This window comes from Moschus berezovskii, chromosome X (assembly GCF_049115385.1).
Source record: "Moschus berezovskii isolate FMDL1 chromosome X, NW_MosBer_1.0, whole genome shotgun sequence".
Lineage (NCBI taxonomy): Eukaryota > Metazoa > Chordata > Mammalia > Artiodactyla > Moschidae > Moschus > Moschus berezovskii.
Window position 1 is genome coordinate 114,554,704 of NC_142488.1, and position 19,358 is coordinate 114,574,061.

General features: G+C 35.2%; 1 protein-coding gene across 7 annotated transcripts in view; it reads left to right on the forward strand.

Moving 5' to 3' along the window:
- STAG2 (STAG2 cohesin complex component) overlaps positions 1–19,358 on the forward strand; it is a 146,486-nt gene that overhangs the window by 100,250 nt on the left and 26,878 nt on the right. For all 7 annotated transcript variants that reach the window (XM_088833814.1, XM_055393932.2, XM_088833817.1 and 4 more), the window contains 6 exons: positions 3,358–3,532; positions 7,574–7,713; positions 9,956–10,057; positions 12,477–12,625; positions 14,209–14,337; positions 17,903–18,126. In XM_088833814.1, coding sequence (XP_088689940.1) covers positions 3,358–3,532; positions 7,574–7,713; positions 9,956–10,057; positions 12,477–12,625; positions 14,209–14,337; positions 17,903–18,126 — 919 coding nt within the window. The remainder of the gene's footprint in view (positions 1–3,357; positions 3,533–7,573; positions 7,714–9,955; positions 10,058–12,476; positions 12,626–14,208; positions 14,338–17,902; positions 18,127–19,358) is intronic.

Sequence of the window (19,358 nt, forward strand, 5' to 3'; positions counted from 1 at the left end):
TGGATCTCCTTGCAGTCCAAGGGACTCTCAAGAGTCTTCTCCAGCACCACAGTTCAAAAGCATCAATTCTTCGGCGCTCAGCTTTCTTCACAGTTCAACTCATTCACATCCATACATGACCACTGGAAAAACCATAGCCTTGACTAGACGGACTTTGGTTGGCAAAGTAATGTCTCTGCTTTATAATATGCTATCTAGGTTGGTCATAACTTTCCTTCCAAGGAGTAAGCGTCTTTTAATTTCATGGCTGCAGTCACCACCTGCAGTGATTTTGGAACCCCCCAAAATAAAGTCTGTCACTGTTTCCATTGTTTCCCCATCTATTTGCCATGAAGTGATGGGACCATATGCCATGATCTTAGTTTTCTAAATGTTGGGTTTAAGCCAGCTTTTTCACTCTCCTCTTTCACTTTCATCAAGAGGCTTTTTAGTTGCTCTTCACTTTCTGGCGTAAGGGTAGTGACATCTGCATATCTGAGGTTATTGATATTTCTCCCAGCAATCTTGATTCCACCTTGTGCTTCCTCCAGCCCAGTGTTTCTCATAAGCAGGGTGACAATATACAACCTTGACGTACTCCTTTTCCTGTTTGGAACCAGTCTGTTGTTCCATGTCCAGTTCTAACTGTTGCTTCCTGACCTGCATGCAGGTTTCTCAAGAGGCAGGTCAGGTGGTCTGGTATTCCCATCTCTTTCAGAATTTTCCACAGTTTATTGTGATCCACACAGTCAAAGGCTTTGGCATAGTCAATGAAGCAGAAATAGATGTTTTTCTCGAACTCTCTTGCTTACTCCATGATCCAGCGGATGTTGGCCATTTGATCTCTGGTTCCTCTGCCTTTTCTAAAACCTGCTTGAACATCTGGAAGTTCACGCTTCACGTATTGCTGAAGCCTGGCTTGGAGAATTTTGAGCATGACACTACTAGCATGTGAGATCAGTGCAATTGTGTGGTAGTTTGAGCATTCTTTGGCATTGCCTTTCTTTGGGATTGGAATAAAACTGACCTTTTCCAGTCCTGTGGCCACTGCTGAGTTTCCAAATTTGCTTGCATATTGAATGCAGCACTTTCACAGCATCATCTTTCAGGATTTGAAAGAGCTCCACTGGAGTTCCATCACCTCCACTGGCTTTGTTCGTAATGATGCTTTCTAAGGCCCACTTGACTTCACATTCCAGGATGTCTGGTTCTAGGTGAGTGATCACGCCATCGTGATTATCTTGGTCGTGAAGATCTTTTTTGTACAGTTCTTCTGTGTATTCTTGCCACCTCTGCTTCTGTTAGGTCCCTACCATTTCTGTCCTTTATCGAGCCCATCTTTGCATGAAATGTTCCCTTGGAATCTCTAATTTTTTTGAAGAGATCTCTAGTCTTTCCCATTCTGTTGTTTTCCTCTATTTCTTTGCATTGATCTCTGAGGAAGGCTTTCTTATCTCTCCTTGCTATACTTTGGAACTCTGCATTAAGATGCTTATATCTTTCCTTTCCTCCTTTGCTTTTCGCTTCTCTTCTGTTCACAGCTATTTGTAAGGCCTCCTCAGACAGCCATTTTGCTTTTTTGCATTTCTTTTCCATGGGGATGGTCTTGGTCCCTGTCTCCTGTACAATGTCACGAACCTCTGTCCAGAGTTCATGAGGCACTCTAATCAGATCGATCAGTCTCTTAAATCTGTTTCTCACTTCCACTGTATAATCATAAGGGATTTGATTTAGGTCATATCTGAATGGTCTAGTGGTCTTCCCTACTTTCTTCAATTTAAGTCTGAATTTGGCAATAAGCAGTTCATGATCTGAGCCATAGTCAGCTCCTGGTCTTGTTTTTGCTAACTGTATAGAGCTTCTCCATCTTTGGCTGCAAAGAATATAATCAATCTGATTTCGGTGTTGACGATCTGGTGATGTCCATGTGTAGAGTCTTCTCTTGTGTTGTTGAAAGAGGGTGTTTGCTATGACCAATTGGCCTTTTCCCTGCTTCATTCCGTGCTCCAAGGCCAAATTTGCCTGTTCCTCCAGGTGTTTCTTGACTTCTACTTTTGTATTCCAGTCCCCTGTAATGAAAAGGACATCTTTTTTGGGCGTTAGTTCTAAAAGGTCTTGTAGGTCTTCATAGAACCATTCAACTTCGGCTTCTTCAGCGTTACTGGTTGGGGCATAGGCTTGGATTACTGTAATATTGATGGTTTGCCTTGGAAACGAACAGAGATCATTCTGTCATTTTTGAGATTGCATCCAAGTACTGCATTTCGGACTCTTTTGTTGACCATGATGGCTACTCCATTTCTTCTAAGGGATTCCTGCCCACAGTAGTAGATATAATGGTCATCTGAGTTAAATTCAGTATACACTGATCCAAACTTAATACGTGAAGTATTACTTGATATATTTTCATAGGCCAACAAGATATTCAGCTTAATATTCCTTATTTCACATAATTCCGTATGGGTTATTGTGTGTAATCTCCTTTATGTATAATCAGTTTTTTAAGACTTGGAGATTACCTATTTGGTTATTAAATAACCTGTGTATTATTAGTCTTCCTAATAGCCTCCAGGGATATGTCCTGGTTAGCTCACAAGACCTGCCAGTTCACCTAATTAGTAAATGTCACCGTGCTTATGACTTTGTATACTTACTGTGTATGTTGCAAAAATTTGTAAACTCAAATATCCTGATAGGTATAAATTATTTCTGTGGTAGTAAAATGAGAGGAAGAGACCAAAGGAAGAGATAAAAGCATAAGAGAAAATAAATGTGGTTCGTTCCAAAAAGGCAAAGCTATTATTAAGATCTGCTTTGCCTGGTGATTAGTTCACAGGCCCATACTTGGTTATGTTTTTTTCTACTTAATCACCACACATACTGACAGTAAGATTTTGTGATCTCTCTTCTAAGAGATCTTCTAGGAGATATCCATCTTCTTGGTTTAAGTGTTTTTCTTCCATAGAAGAGAAGAATGGTATCAAGTTTATACATTAATTCATATTTGAGAATTTATATCATGAGACATTGTGATTTAGTGTGGGATTTGGAGTCAGAAGACATGCGATTGAGTTCTGACTGCATGTTTTGATGATATTAACATATTGTACAAATCACTTAAAAGTTACTGAAAATTAAAAAGAATATTTGTGATATTACCTTGCATTTAGTAGATCACAGTGCAAATATCAGTAGTTATTTTTGCAAAAATTTCACTCTTAAAGTCTTAGGAAAGTCTTAATAGCCATTGCTTTACTGAGTTTCAAATGCAGAGAGTTGGATTTTATTTCCATGTTAAATATGTAAGTTATTTGTGGCAGTTTGTGAAGAACTTTGGTTTATGGTATGCTATCCCCCCCCCCTTTTTTTTTATAATAGGCCTTCACTATTCTATGTGATATTTTGATGATCTTCAGCCATCAGATTATGTCAGGAGGGCGTGACATGTTAGAGCCATTAGTTTACACCCCTGATTCTTCATTACAGTCTGAGTTGCTCAGCTTTATTCTGGATCATGTCTTCATTGAACAGGATGATGACAATAACAGTGCAGGTAATTTTATTGCCATCTTTTTGTTAAATTTGTGTATCTACCATAAATCAAATTTAGCAACAGTGTAAAACGTTATACTACTATTTCATATTTTATTCTTAAACATGAAAGGCAGGTACATTTTCCAGTGCATTTTTGTATTCATTCCTTGTAACATAAAGACAGTGAAATGTTGTTTCTTACTAGTTGTGAGTTTGTTTTTCTAATTTGTAGCTACCTACAGAACTGTATGAGTTAACTGCATTGTGCAAAGTGACTAGTGTAGTGCCTGGGCATTTCGGTAGGTAATCAATAAAATTTACTTCGCTTTCCCCTTAATCATTGGTAACGCCAATATTCAAGTAACTAGAGCAGGAAAAAAAAATGTTAAAGTGACATTTTTGTTATATACTTTCATAGCATCATTTTTCCGTTAAAGTGTGGGGCAATACAGAATGTTACAGGTAAACAGAAGAACCTTGGTATTGTTACTCCTTGTACTCTGATTGCATACACGGATATCTTAATTGGGCATCCGTCATAGCTCAGTTGGTAAAGAATCTGCCTGCAGTGCAAGATACCCGGGTTTGTTTCCTGGGTGGGGAAGATCCCCTGGAGAAGGAAATGGCAACCCACTCCAGTATTCTTGCCTGGAGAATCCCTTGGACAGAGGAGCCTGGCAGGCTACAGTCTATGATGTTGCAAGAGTCGGACATCACTTGGCGACTAAACCACCACCACCACCATGCCTTACTTGAACAAGAAATCGTGGAAAAACAGATAACATTTGGTGACTTCTTTCTGGATTTGTTTTTAATTTGAAGTTAAGCCCGAAGGATATATAACTTCAATATTTTGTTCTCAAGTATCACAAACTTAAGTCGAACAGGATTGAGAAGTCAGAATAGGCAAAACAGATATCAAAAATCCATATAGTAAAGTTTATATACTTAGAATTTTCCACTGTTCACTTTCAGCTCTTGGTTTAGTTATACTTTATTTTTGACATTCGTTTGATATTTATTAGTCAGCAGGCAGTATACTAAGATGCTGTGAATATTTTTAAAAAATGAGATATAGTCTTAAGAATTCAAGTAGAAAAGACATTTCCAGAAACAATTATTAGTAACTTGATAAGTAGTAGAGACATGTACAAAGTGTTATGGACATTTAGAGAAAGTTCTTACTGTTCTGTCAGAGTCAAAACACCATTGAAACAGGCTAACATCTAAAATGAATCCTGAAAGATGAGTTGGAGTTTTTAAAACTTCTATCAATAAATATATATTCCAAACACTGATACAAAATCAGTTTTTACATGTGTGCTGCTCCCTTTTATGCAATTCAGATAATTAAATCTCTTTAAGAATGAAAAAAAAAATCAGTTTTTGTCTATGACCTTTTTGTTAGTTGCAGACTACCTCAAATTCATGTAGACCATAGGAAACAGGAATGAGAATAAGCTTGCCAATACTCCTGAATTTTGTGGGAGATTCCTGGATTTCTGCTCTGCTTTACCTCCTTGGACTGTGTTTTTCTATTTACACTTTAAAAATGAAATGTATTCCAGTTCTATGGAAAAGAATAAAATATAACACATTTATATAGACCAACCACCAGCATTTGTTAAACTTTGCCTTGTTTCAGATTTGTTTTTTAAAGGAATAAAGCATAGATAATAAAAAAGCCCTTGTTTGTGTCCTTCCCCAACCCACTATTGTTTTTCCCTAGAAATAACTGCTATCTTGAATTTGGTGTTTATTGTGCCTTTCCATTTTAATTCTATTTTACCAAGAGTTTATGTGTCTTTTAAGAATATATAGTTTATTTTCTGTTGCTAGCTTTCACGTAAATGGTATCGTGTTGAACATTTAATTTACATCTTGGTTTTTTGAATTAACAGTATTTTTGAAATTTATCAGTGTTGACACGTGTTTATAGTTTGTTCTTCCTGACTGCTGAATATTGTGTGATACGAATTAACCACATGTTATCCATTTTCATATTGATCAACATCTAGTTTTTTCCATTTTTTCCTCTATTATAAATAATATTGCAAAAAATGTTCTTATAATTATCTCCTAAGCACATGTGCAGATGCTTTTCTAGTGTACAGGCATACCTCCTTTTATTGCACTTTCGTAGATAATGTGTAGTTTTACAGATTGAAGGCTTGTGACAACTTTGCATCAGGTAAGTCTATGGATGCCATTTTTCCAACAACATTTGTTCACTTCATGTTTCTATGTCATATTTTGGCAATTTTTGCACATTTCAAAATTTTCCATTATTTATCATGGTGATTTTGATCAGTGATCTTTGTTGTTACTATTGTAATTTACATGAAAGCTTATATGATTATTAGCATTTTTTAGCAATGAAGTGTTTTTAAATTAAGGTACATACATGTTATTAGACATAATGCATTACATATTTAGTAAGACTTAGTATGGTATAAACATAACATTTATATGAACTGGGAAACCAGAAAATTCATGTGACTCATCTTAGTGTGGTGGTCACTTCATGGTGGTCTAATCAAACCAGCAATATCTCTGAGGTGTGCTTGTATATACCTGAGTGGAATTGCTAGAGTATATAGTCTATGTGCATTTTAAACTTGACCACATGTTGCCAAATTATTCTCCAAAGTGGTTTTATTCTTTTATCCTCCCACCAGCAACATATAATCCTTTCCATTGCTTTTTATATTCATCTCACCCCTGATATTGTAGACCCATGGTTATTTGACTTGTTAGCCCACATCAGATTAGAAGGGGAGAGTAAAATAGGGAATGCTTCTAGAGGCGCTGACAACATATAATAATAATGGCAACTGACATCTATGAAAGGCCCAGTGTGTTAGATACTTCTCTAACATTCTTTAATCCCTACAGGAGAAAAAAGTAGCTAATTTCCATAAGTGAAGAAAACTTTGAAAAGGGCTCAAAAAACCTCTTAGTATCTAAGTAACTTAGTCTGTAGGGGGAGTAAGTCTTATATCCCTCCAGTTTCTGAGAGCAGTACCAAACAGTGATTGGAACAATATTGTATAGAAATCCATTTATAATCACAGTCATTAAGAAAAAGTTAGCTTGTATGTTCAATGTACTCTTTAAAAAGAATAAACAGTACATTTTAGGTTTCTAAGAAAATGACTAGCATTCTGGAATAGGCAATTTTGATAACAGAAACTTTTTGGATGGTCTGTCTTAAATTCCTAGTCTCAACATTTGGTTTTTACTTAGGAGCAGTTATCAAGGATTATCAGAGACAGGGTGAAGTAAATACTTTCTTAGAGTTCTTATTTTATACACAGTATTTTTGATATAAGTAATTTCATTTATAAAATTTGTCAAGAGGAAAATTCTTTGCGTAGCTTTTTATGTAAAAGGCATCATCACAATTTTATTTACAGGATCAAATTGAAAATCCTTTGGCAGTACTTGGTGGCTGTAGTCTGGCTTTCTCAACTATGAATTTGGAAATAATTTTGTCCCTTTGATAACTGAATATCAAGATCTCACATAATTAATCACAGGAGAAATATGTGAAGTTCCCTTAAAAGAATGATTTCTCAGCCAGTCTAACTGAATATCTGTAATATGTATAAAGGAAGTATCTGTCAATGGAAGTTGGGCTCTAGGTGAGGTGGGGTCATCTTTAAAAGGGATAGGACAATTTCTAAGGTTGTCTGCCCCTAGCTAGGGAAGAAAAGCCTTATCCAACAGTGAATATGCAGGTCTCATTGTCAAACTATCCTATTAGGGAAGTAGATCAATGAGATAGACATGCTTGTATGTTAGGCAAGCTTAGCCTGACTTCACTGAGCATCAGTTCCTTTGACTCACCCCACTTGTTCCTGTTCCATGCTCATTTTGACATCACAAAAATTTTTTCTATTGGAATAAATGGGCTGGTCATTCATGAAGATATTGAGTGGTTATAATTTTTATTTTATTTAAATGTTTTTTTTCACATTCTCCAAATAAAAATAATTTATTTATATATATGGCTGAAATAAAATACAGATGGCTTAATGTTTGAAACTTTTTCCCCCAGATGGTCAGCAGGAGGATGAAGCCAGTAAAATTGAAGCTCTGCACAAAAGGAGAAATTTACTTGCAGCATTTTGTAAGCTAATTGTATATACTGTGGTGGAGATGAATACAGCTGCAGATATCTTCAAGCAGTATATGAAGGTAAAATTGAAAAGTGGATAGCAAGATATTTTTATTTTATTTTATTTATTGCTTTTATGTTTGGTTACCATTGAATTTTTTAATAGTTACTTTTGTAGCGTAAGAGAAATCTCTTAAAATATTTAACATTTTCAGTAACATTTTCTCATACCTCTACTCCTCTATCAATGGACATTTTGGGTTTACTGAGTTCATTTATGTTTGGAATATTACAAACAGCTCGTCTTAGATTAACTGTCACTAATAGAAATTGCATTTGTGATTTAATTTAAAACAACAGAATGGTGTCACTCCCCTGCTTGATGTAACATAAAAAAAATGTTTTAGGAGTCAGAGAATTAGATAATATAGTTTCAGCTTGGTTGCTATGCAGCTTGTGACCTTGAGTAACTAACTCACTACCTTTTGTATCCTGCCTTTCTTTGTCTGTTGCACTGTGATAGTTTCTTAAGCTCTGAAAGTCTGCTTAGATTCACAGTAGGTTATTCACAAGCATCATAAATATATGTGAGATCCTTTAACTTTTAAATAGAAGAGCCTGGCAGGCTACAGTCCATGAGGTCACAAAGAGTTGGACACAACTGAGCAACTTCACTTCACAGTAACTTTTCTCTTAACTATTGTTAACAGACTGTTAGTTTCTATAAGGAAATTAATAAATTTGCCAACTGCTCATGAAATACATGCCATTAGCAATAAATAAGTTATGAAAGTAACTGTGATAATATTCATTGACTTAATATTAGGTTGGTGAAAAAGTAATTGCGGTTTCGGACTGTGAATTTTAAATCATTATAACTAGGCTCAAACATATATTAATCAAAATAGGAACCATTAGAGTCAACACATTTTTGCCAATGAGAAATAAGTTTGTTTATTCCTGTAGCATAGAAATCGATGGTTTGGGATTTGACAAACTCTTGGAAAGCATTTTCTGCCTCCTGCTGGTTATGGAAGCGTTTTCTCTGCCAAAAATCGAGATGCTTGAAGAAGTGGTAGTCAGTTGGCAAGAGGTCCGGCGAATATGGCGGATGAGGCAAAACTTCATAGCCCAGTTCATTCAAAAAAAATTTTTTTATGCGTTCACTTTTTGAAGTGTTGGTTGTGTGACGTGGGCTCAAGGCATTGTTATGGAGAAGAATTGGGCCCTTTCTGTTGATCAATGCTGGCTACAGGCAGCGAAGTTTTCAGTGCATTTCATCAATTGCTGAGCATACTTCTCAGATGTAATGGTTTTGCCAGGATTCAGAAAGCTGTAGTGGATCAGACTGGCTACATACCACCAAACAGTGACCATGACCATTTTTTGGGTGCAAGTTTGGCTTTCAGAAGTGCTTCGGAGTGTCTCAGTCCAGCCACTGAGCTGATCGTTATTGTTTGTCTCATAAATCCACTTTTCATTGCTTTGATTTTCAGTCAGCTTGTGAGATGCCCAAGTCGAACTGTTTCAACTTTCCAATTTGCTTTAAATGCCAAATGACCATAGAATGGTTGACGTTGAGTTGTTGGGCCGCTTCTTGGGTAGTTGTAAGAAGATCAGCTTCGATGATGGCTCTCAATTGGTTGTTGTCAACTTCTGAAGGCTGGCCACTGTGTTCCTCATCTTCTAGGCTCTGGTCTTTGCAAAACTTCGTGAACTAACATTGCACTGTATGTTCGTTTGCAGTTCCTGGGCCAAATGCATTGTTGATGTTGCGAGTTGTCTCCTCCACTGCTCATGACTTATTTTGAACTCGAATAAGAAAATCGCTTGACTTTGCTTTTTGTCTTAACATCATTTCCCTACTCAAAAATAAATGGCAAGTGATAACTCATTGGCAAAAAAACACAAACTGAGAAATGTGCATTGAAATAATATATAACAACCACATTTATTTAAGAGTGTATTCTAATGTCAAACAGCAAAGTTCAAAAGTGCAAAACCGCAGTTACTTTTGCACCAACCTAATAGTTCTGAAAATCTGAATACTTAATTATTTTTATACACTATACCTCCTTAAAATCAGCTCTAGAACTTAATGTGAATTAGATCTTAACTGTCTGATATTTCTGAATTTACCAATGTTAGAGATTGTGCTTAAAGATCACAGTAAAGTTTCAGTAACATTCTTACGTGTCTTTGAAGTCATAATTTTAGCCAAATATATTCTTGTAATATGTTTATATGCCTAACCTAAAATTAGTCTTATTGTCCAATAATTTTAAGAGACAAAACCCTAATTTATTTGTATTTCTTTTCTAGTATTATAATGACTATGGTGATATCATCAAAGAAACAATGAGTAAAACAAGACAGATAGACAAAATTCAGTGTGCAAAGACCCTTATTCTCAGTTTGCAACAGGTAAGACATGAGTACCATGGTTAGGCTAACATAATAATCATTTACTGGTTTTCAAGGTAACAGTCAAAAACTGGGCAAAGGATGCAGTAGATAGTTTGTAAAAGTGGAAATGGAAAATAAACAATCTCACTAGTAAACACTGAGCAAGTGAGATCATTTTTTGCCTCTAGACTGGCAAGATTGGCAAAACCTATAACTGCCTAAGATATGGGAGAAACAGGTTCTGTCAGCAATATATATCGGCTCAGCCTTCCTGGTAGGAAGTTTGCCAATATATGTCAAAATTTATAATGTGTATGTTGTTGAGGCAGCAGTTGTACTTTTAGAATTTTGTCCACAGTGGTAATAGGATAAGTTTGCAAAAATGAGTATACAAGATTGTACATTGCAAAGTTATTTATAATAGCACGAAGTTAGAAATAATCCAAATATCCATCAATAGGATATTAGACCAAATATATTGTGTAGTACATCTCCACAGTGGCTATTGGGTAGCACTTAAAATTAGTGTAAGTTGGTATTAATTTAAGATCTCTACCGTATTCGAGAATAAAATAAAAAGATTTGCAGTATAGCATCACTATGAACTTGTCCCTATCTCTGTGTTCTTGGAGAAGGGAAAGGCTACCCACTCCAATATTCTGGCCTGGAGAATACAGTCCATGGAGTCACAAAGAGTCAGACTTGACTGAATGACTTTCACTTTCACTGTGTCTATTTGGAAAAAATAATCACCAAAATGTTAACCGTGGTTAACTTGCTTTGGTAGGTTTCAGGTGAATTTTACTTTATTCTTTACCCATTTGCACATGTATTTTCATGAGCACTTATCAGTCAGAGTGAAAATACACCAGTGATTTTCATTTTGGCAGTGGCATGGCAAGTTTAATTAGGCAGAAATCATTTTCTTAGTATACTTTGGTCTGTTGAGACCAAATGCATGTAACTCATAACCAAACCCATTTCATTTTGATAAAGTTTCTTGCTTTTTAGAAACATAGGTGTGAAAGTTCTTATCTTCATTTGCATATTGGATATTCTTTATTAAAAGATTTTAAAGGCTGCATTTAAATAACTTATTTTGTTATAATAGCTGTAGAAAATTTAGAAGGTATTTTAGGAAAACTAGAAAAAATATACCTTATCTTTAATTTTTTTCACTTGACAATGTTTTCATTTTTAATCATCTTTCTAAAAATTTTTTAATGCCTGCATTAAATCTTATTTTACGAAAATAAAAAATGTGCATTCAGTCTTAATATCCTTAATTTTTCATATTAATCAATCCTAAACACTTTCATGCCATTAAATACTTTTCCTCTGCTCTTTTTTGGCTGCTCTGTGTGGCATGTGGGATCTTAGTTCCCCTAGCAGGGATGGAATCTGTGCCCCCTGCATTGGGAGTTTAGAGTCAACCACTGGCCCGCCAGGGAATCCTTCCTCTGCATTTTTAACGACTGTGTAGTATTCCATTTTATAGAGGGACTATAATTTAACCAAGATCTCTTGTTTGATGTTGAGGATTTTTTTTTTAAACAATTCTTTCCATTGTAAATAGCACTAAAACAAACATTTTTGTACCTATGTATTGCACACAAATATTACTATTTTCTTTTTGGATAGAGTCTGATAATAACAGTTGCTTAGTCAAAGACCATGAAAATTCTAAAGCTTTTGCTCCACATTGCCAGATTGCTGTGTAGAAAGAAAAGTTATCTCAGTTTATGTTCCCAGATTAGTGCCCATTGAACTTTTTAAAAATTTATTTAGTTTTAACTGAAGGATAATTGCAATATTGTATTGGTTTCTGCCATACATCAACATGCATCAGCCAGCCCTTCCTCTTGAACCTCCCTCTCACCTCCCACCCCATCCCACCCATCTAGGTTGTCAAAGAACCTGGTTTGAGTTCCTGAGTCATACTGCAAACTCCCACTGGCTATCTTGAGTAGTAGCCATAACTATTATAGGAATGCACTGTATTCTTGAGTAGTAGCCATTATCTGTTAAAAATCTTGGCAGTTTGATAGTTGAAAAAATTATATTTTGTTTTGCTTACTTTTTGATCCATCATTTAAATGTCAATGAGAACGTAGTTGCTTAATAATTTAGTTGGATTCCTTTTTATTTATATTTTTACATGCTATTATAATATACAATTAAATAGTGACAGAAAAAAATTCTGTTATAACTAAGAAGTTTCTAGTGTCAGTAATTACCTCTAGTTTGAATATGTGAAGTGCTGCAGTTTTGGTCATTTGTGTCATGTTTTTAAAAATCCATGCTTTAGAATGAAGTATAACGCCTTATTTATAGAACATCAAGTATATATTAAATATAAAATATGATATTTTAAAATCTGTAATAATCCATAATTATTAAAAACTTTAACATTCTTTCTTTCTTTCTTTCCAAACAGCTTTTTAATGAAATGATACAGGAAAATGGCTATAATTTTGATAGGTCATCCTCAACTTTTAGCGGCATTAAAGAACTTGCTCGACGTTTTGCTTTAACTTTTGGACTCGATCAATTGAAAACTAGAGAGGCCATTGCTATGCTACACAAGTAATTTCCAAATTTTATTCAGCTTCTCTGTGTTTTATTCATGCAGGTTTTTTGTATATTGCTTTTTTGTTTAGAATAACCAAATTCAGTTGCTGTCTTATTACGTGTTTGCAAATCTGTAGCATGTCTCCTTTCTTAAGAACCAGTTACAGTGCTGTCTCTGTTAACACATGAATTGGGACTAAAACAGCTTTCATAGAAAAGTCTTTGCTTTAATTAAAGCCATACAAAATCTTTATGAATTATGTGAGGAAAACATATATTTGTTAGGTATTGTAAAATCTCTTGTAGCAGTTTTGTCATGATTTCATGGGTGGGTAGAAGAATTTGATTCCTTTGTTTCAAGTTTCTGTTATCTTTTATTACCTTTGCTCTTATTTTGAGCCACAATCTTTATTTTATCTTCATGTTTTCTTTGCCTTATCAAAATTAGAAATCATCTGATTTTATTTTAGGCATTTAATTTAGTGATGAATTATACTTTTATGTATGAGTATATTTTAGATCTCTAACGTAACCAGTATGTGGATATTAATACCCTTTATGTCTTTATTGTGGATAAAGAGCCTTGCCTTTGGAAAAATCTAGAGGCTTGGGCTCCGTTTCATTGAAAGCTCTCTGTTTTGTGTCTTTTTAAAATTTGCATTGTTTACTTAGTTATGAAAGTGTTAAATATCTCCTTTCAGAAATTATTCTGCTCTTTAAGTTAGTCCTATGCTTTCCTCAACTTTAATTTACTCCCACCTTTTCACTTGGCTCTGAAAGTCTCAGATTTCTTTTTATGCCTTTTAATACTTTGGTTGTGAATTTTAGGTGATACTTAAGGACCACACATGCAGTAATTATTCTGAGAAGTAATATATTATTTACTTCGCATATATGTAATGTTGGGTAGTTGTCTTAATTAATAGACGTATTTATTGTTAAATAAATTCAGGTAAAATTGGCCCCGAGTTGAGTATAATTTTTGAACTTTTTAGTGAGTCATTACAAATAGTCTGTAATCATTATTTTTAAATTGATTTTATAGTTGATCTCCTTTATGGTCTTGAAATATACAGAAAATGTACTGATCATTATGTGAAAGGATTTGGATTATTTTTTATGGAAAAGAAAACTGAGGAAAGAATGCAGATATGCCAGATCACATTTGTAATAAAGACCAGTGTGGGGGAGGGGAAGTGTCTGTGTCTGTTTTGTTTTAAAGAACCAGCTAGGGTGTGTGTATCTGTGTGTGTCTGTTTTGTTTCAGAGAAAGTAACAGTTCAGAGTTCCTGGGCAGTCCAGTGTTTAGCACTTTCACTGCTAGGGTGAGAACAACTAAGATCTCCAATTAGCGTAGCATGCCTCCCCCTCCCCCAATAAAAACCAAAAAAATCTACCCAAAACAAAATAAATGTCATGAAATGTAAATATATTTGCTCATTCTCTATAGACTCCTTTTTGTCCCTCTTCCTCAGATTAAACACATGAGAAAGGAAGCATCTTTTGTAGTGGAGTGAAAGTATAGAGAGAAATTTTCTAGGTTATTAAATTTTCTATTGTAGTTATTTAAATATTTGTCTTTTTTGTTTTTGTTGCAGAGATGGCATAGAATTTGCTTTTAAAGAACCTAATCCACAAGGAGAGAGCCATCCACCTTTAAATTTGGCATTTCTTGATATTCTTAGTGAATTTTCTTCTAAACTACTCCGACAAGACAAAAGAACAGTGTATGTATTTACTAGAAATACTCTATTTAATTTTGCTTTGGAATTCTTAAAGATTTGTTATAATTGGTTTCTCTTTCAGATTTGTAGGATTTCATTAATGCACAAAAACTTTATGCTTCAGAAATTTTATAATTTAAAGATTACAACTATGTTTTATGCATAATATTACATTTTAATTCTGAGTTCTTTTTACAGTGTAGCTGTATCTTGAAAGGTGTAACTGGAATGCTTTTTGTATTCCTATTTGAGTTCTTTGCTCAGCCTAACTAAGGAATAAGCATTTAGCAGACAATAATATTGCTGATCCATCTGTGTCTTTGTCAGTGTCCTGAGCTGTGACTACACTGGAAAGAAGAAGTCTCCCTCTTTTATCTTCGTACTTTAACTATAAGTCCTGTTCTCGACAGGCCATTTAAACAGAATACTTTTATGGTTTGGTCTTCTGAAATGATGACTTACATTCTAAGAGAGCCCAACAAGAGGAATTAAAGTCTCAAAATCTTCATTCATCCCTCCCTCCCAGACCTCCCAACCCTGGGCTTTGAGGTATAAAAAGACAGAAGAATATGAATAACTCATAGTATAAGTAATGTCTTCCTAAAGCCCACCAATATTTTGCATTTAAAGATTATATAGATCTATGAAATTCTAAAGCAGACAAAACTAATCTATATTGATAGAACTCACCGTAGTGGTATATGTTGGAGTTGGAAAGACTGAATAGGAAAGGGGATACAGGGTACTTTCTGGGGTCATGGGAATATCCTGTATCTTGATAGATATATGGGTTACATGACTGCATTCATTTACAGAGATGATCCAACTTTAAATTTCTGTGTACTTTATTATATATAAATTGATCCCAATTTAAAATTGCATTCAGGAATTGGTAGACCCTGAAGTGGTTAGACCCTGTGCTTTCACTACTGAGGGCCTGGATTCAATCCCTGCTTGGGAAATTAAGGTACCACAAGCTGTGTGATGGTAGGCCAAAAAAAGATTGCATTGATATTATTAATTAGAGAAATACAAATTAAAACAATAAAAAAAAATTTCTTACCTAGTAGATTAGCACAACTTTAAGAAGTCTGATAGTGCCAAGGATGTGGAGCAATACAGACTTGTACATTGCTGGTACAAGACCACTTTGGAGATACCTGGTAGTAGGTAGTAAAGTTTAAGATTGTCCCTACCTAATGATCCAGTAATGCTATTCAAAGGTAGATACGTTAGAGGAACTCTTACACATATATGTAAGGGAACTATAAATGATTTGACTGTTGGGGACTTCCCTGGTGGTCCAGTGGTTAAGAATCCTGCTTCTAATGCAGGGGTCACAGGTTCTGTCCCTTGTCAGGGAGCTGAGATCCCACATGTGCTAATATGCTTAGTCGCTCAGTCATGTCCAACTCTTTGTGACCCCATGGTTTGCAGCCCACCAGGCTCCTCTGTCCATGAGATTTTCCAGGCACGAATACTGGAGTGGGTTGCCATCCTCCTCCAGGGGATCTTCCCAACCCAGAGATCAAACCCAGGTCTCCCACATTTGTAGCCAAAAAGAAAAAAAATTGACTGTTGAATTGTTTAAATAGGGGAAAGTGCAAAACTAAATATCTATCAACTAGAAAATGAAATCAATAGATTAATATACAGTGGAATACTATACAGTGGTCAAAATTGTTAGATATTTTAAAGTAAATATAAATCCTTAATTTTATTAAAAGTCCATCTAATTGTTCAAATTTCTAGTAGTCTTAGATGTCATATATGAAAGTAACTCAATTGTGTCTGACTCTTTGTGACCCCATGGACTATACAGTTCATGGAATTCTCCAGGCCAGAATACTGGAGTGGGTAGTCTCTCCCTTCTCAGATGTCATAAATGACTTTTATTCTTAGTTCATTTGATTGAATTGGGATTGAAAAGATTCACACAATCCAATTGATTTACTTTTAAAATTTTTTCAAGTTTATTGAGTTGTAATTGGCAAATAAATTTGTAATGTATTGAAAGTATACAACATGATTTCATATACATTGTCTAAGGATTCCCATAATCAAGTTATTTATCACCTCACATTACTCTACTCTTTTTTTGGTTAGAACACTCAAGCTTTACTCCTTTAGCATATTTCAGTTATACACAGTATTATATATTTACATAGTATCATCAACTGTAACCACCATGTTACATATTAGACCCTGAGATCTCATTCATCTTTTCAAAATTGTTTTTCTGACTTCATTGAGATATAGTTGACATATAATACTGTGTAAGTTTGAGGTGTGCAACATATTGATTTGATATACATATTGGAAAATGATTACCACCATAGTGTTAGCTGATACCAGTCTTCCAAAATGGTTAGATTTTAAATTAAAATGTTGTGTTCAAAAAGCTAAGTACAAAATGGTGCTGTGTTTTCAGACAAATAAGTATTAAAACATTATAAATAGGGACAAAAACAGTAAGTTCAGGTTAATGGCAACCTCTGTGGCTGGAAAGAGGAAAAAAAGGCAATAGCATCAGAGAGGGCTACTTATCTGGAATGTTCTGTTAGACTATGTGGTGGATACATAGTTGTAAATCTCTCTACTAGTAAGTATATTTTGACTCAGACTGCACATTTTGTCACAGATGGTTAATAGCTCTCTGACGGATAGCCAGCTTACAGACCACACTTTGAGGAGTACTGTACTACCATGTGTAGGGCTTCCCCAGTGGCTCAGCGGTAAAGAGTCCTCCTACAGTGTGGAAGACACAGGTTCGATCCTTGGATCAGGAAGATCTCCTATCCTTTCTCTCCTTATCTATGATATGGGGAGAATATCTCCCTCACAAGATTATAAGAATAAAGTTAAAGAGCCCAAGAGGAAAGCGCCTAGCACACAGTAGTCACACAAATGTTAGTTGATTTTTAATTGCTATATTATATGTAAGTCATGGAATCCTTGTGATACTTGGATCCAAGGGTAGATGTATGACTTCCATTATGCTGAAAATATTTTGCAGGTAGGGGCCATATCAGATTTACCTTTGTGTCTGTCCCCATTGCCTGAGACATAGGTGCTCAACAAATAATAAGCCAAAATCCTGAGAATTATTTCCTTTATTGTGAGAATCTTCATAGAGACAGAATTGTTCATCACTGTACTGATGAGGCTTAGAATAAGTGGTGAAGTAATATCCCCACAGTCACACAGCTAGGGGTTGGTAGAACTGGGACTAGAACTGAAGTCGTGTAATCTTTAAATCCAATCCTCTTTCCAAAAATAAGATTCAGATTTGTTCTTGTAACAGAGGACCTGTTATAGTTAGGATAGAACAGAGACATTTTGAGAAGGAGAACACTAATATCCTACAGTTGTTAGTGGAATGCTTTCAGGAAATGTAGACCCATCAACCATTATTTTCATTCTCATTTACTTTTTATTTAACTCTAGTTAATCATTGTGTGTTCCATATAATATGTAAGCCTTAAGATTATTAGGAATAAGCAAAAAGAAAAAAAAAAGCTATGGCAATTTAATGTATCAAAGCTAATGGTTTCTACTCCTTTTTAAGGTATGTTTACTTGGAAAAGTTCATGACCTTTCAGATGTCACTCCGAAGAGAAGACGTGTGGCTTCCACTAATGTCATACCGAAATTCTTTGCTAGCTGGTGGTGATGATGACACCATGTCAGTCATTAGTGGAATTAGTAGTCGGGGGTCAACTGTGCGGAGTAAAAAATCCAAACCATCTACAGGGAAACGGAAAGTGGTTGAAGGCATGCAGCTCGCACTCAGTAAGCATGTAGTTTATTTTCTTTATGTTTGTCCTTTATGTTTCCCATAGGTCACCTCCTTTTTAAATTCAAGGTATGTGTTGTTAAATGCACACTGTTGGCTCCAGTTATGTTTAAAATGTACTGTTTTAAGCATTTTGCATATATGAATTTGATTCTTAAAATTCTTTGGGTACATTCTTATTTTTCACATGTAGGAAACTAGTACAGAGAAGTTGATTAACTTAGGTTACACTGATATTAAGTAGCAGAGCCAGGCAGTCTCACTCTAGAGCATCTACTTTTTTTTTCTGTATTAAATTTATTTAAGATATACACACGTCCCCTCCCTCTTAAACCTCCTTCCCACCCCAGAGAGCATCTATTTTAAATCACTACACTATACGGATATGGACTCAGTATTTTAGAACTAATCATTACCTAAGAGATCAGATCATCTAGTTTAAGTGGCACAGCAGATTCAGAGAGGTTCCAACTTTGGAATTTCTATGAAGAGATCATTAATCATAAAGAACTTGATAGAAATACAAGTTGCTGTCTATAATCTTGGAGTTAAGAATGTATTATGTCACTTGAATCTCTTGGACTCTTAGTACCCCAGAGTTGGTTATTTCCTTTCTTTAAGATACTTTAAACAAATTAGTATAGTTGCCAGAATTTGTTCCAGCTATTATTCCTAAGTAACAAACTACCCCAAAAACTTAAATGATATAACCGGAACATAATGTCTGGTGCTTTCACTAGGAATAAATACTCCAAGGCTGGGACTGGAATCATATGGAGACATCTTCACTTATAGGGTTTATCTGATGCTGTCTGTCAGCTGGGACCTCAGCTAGATTGTCTGCCAGAACACCTTACATGTGACCTTTCCATGTGACTATTTGGCTTCCTCACAGTGTGTGACTCGGCTTTAAGAACAAATGTCTCAAGAGACAGCTCTGGACACTACCATTTTCTCAGGCCAGAAACTGGCAAAGCATAGTTTCCATCATGTTCTGTGGACCAAGCAATCACAGGGCTCAGATTCAAGGGAATGGGACATCATCCCCCACCTACCTGTTAATGTGACAAGTGTCAGAGATTTGGGGGCTATATTTTTTTGTAACTTATTTTCCTGGGAGCCATGGTTTTAAATTGCCACATGGATTAATGGTTTTAGTATTTTTTTGTCCAGTAACACGAAGCATAAACTTGTAACTTACACAGCCTTAGATTTCGACTTGATTGGT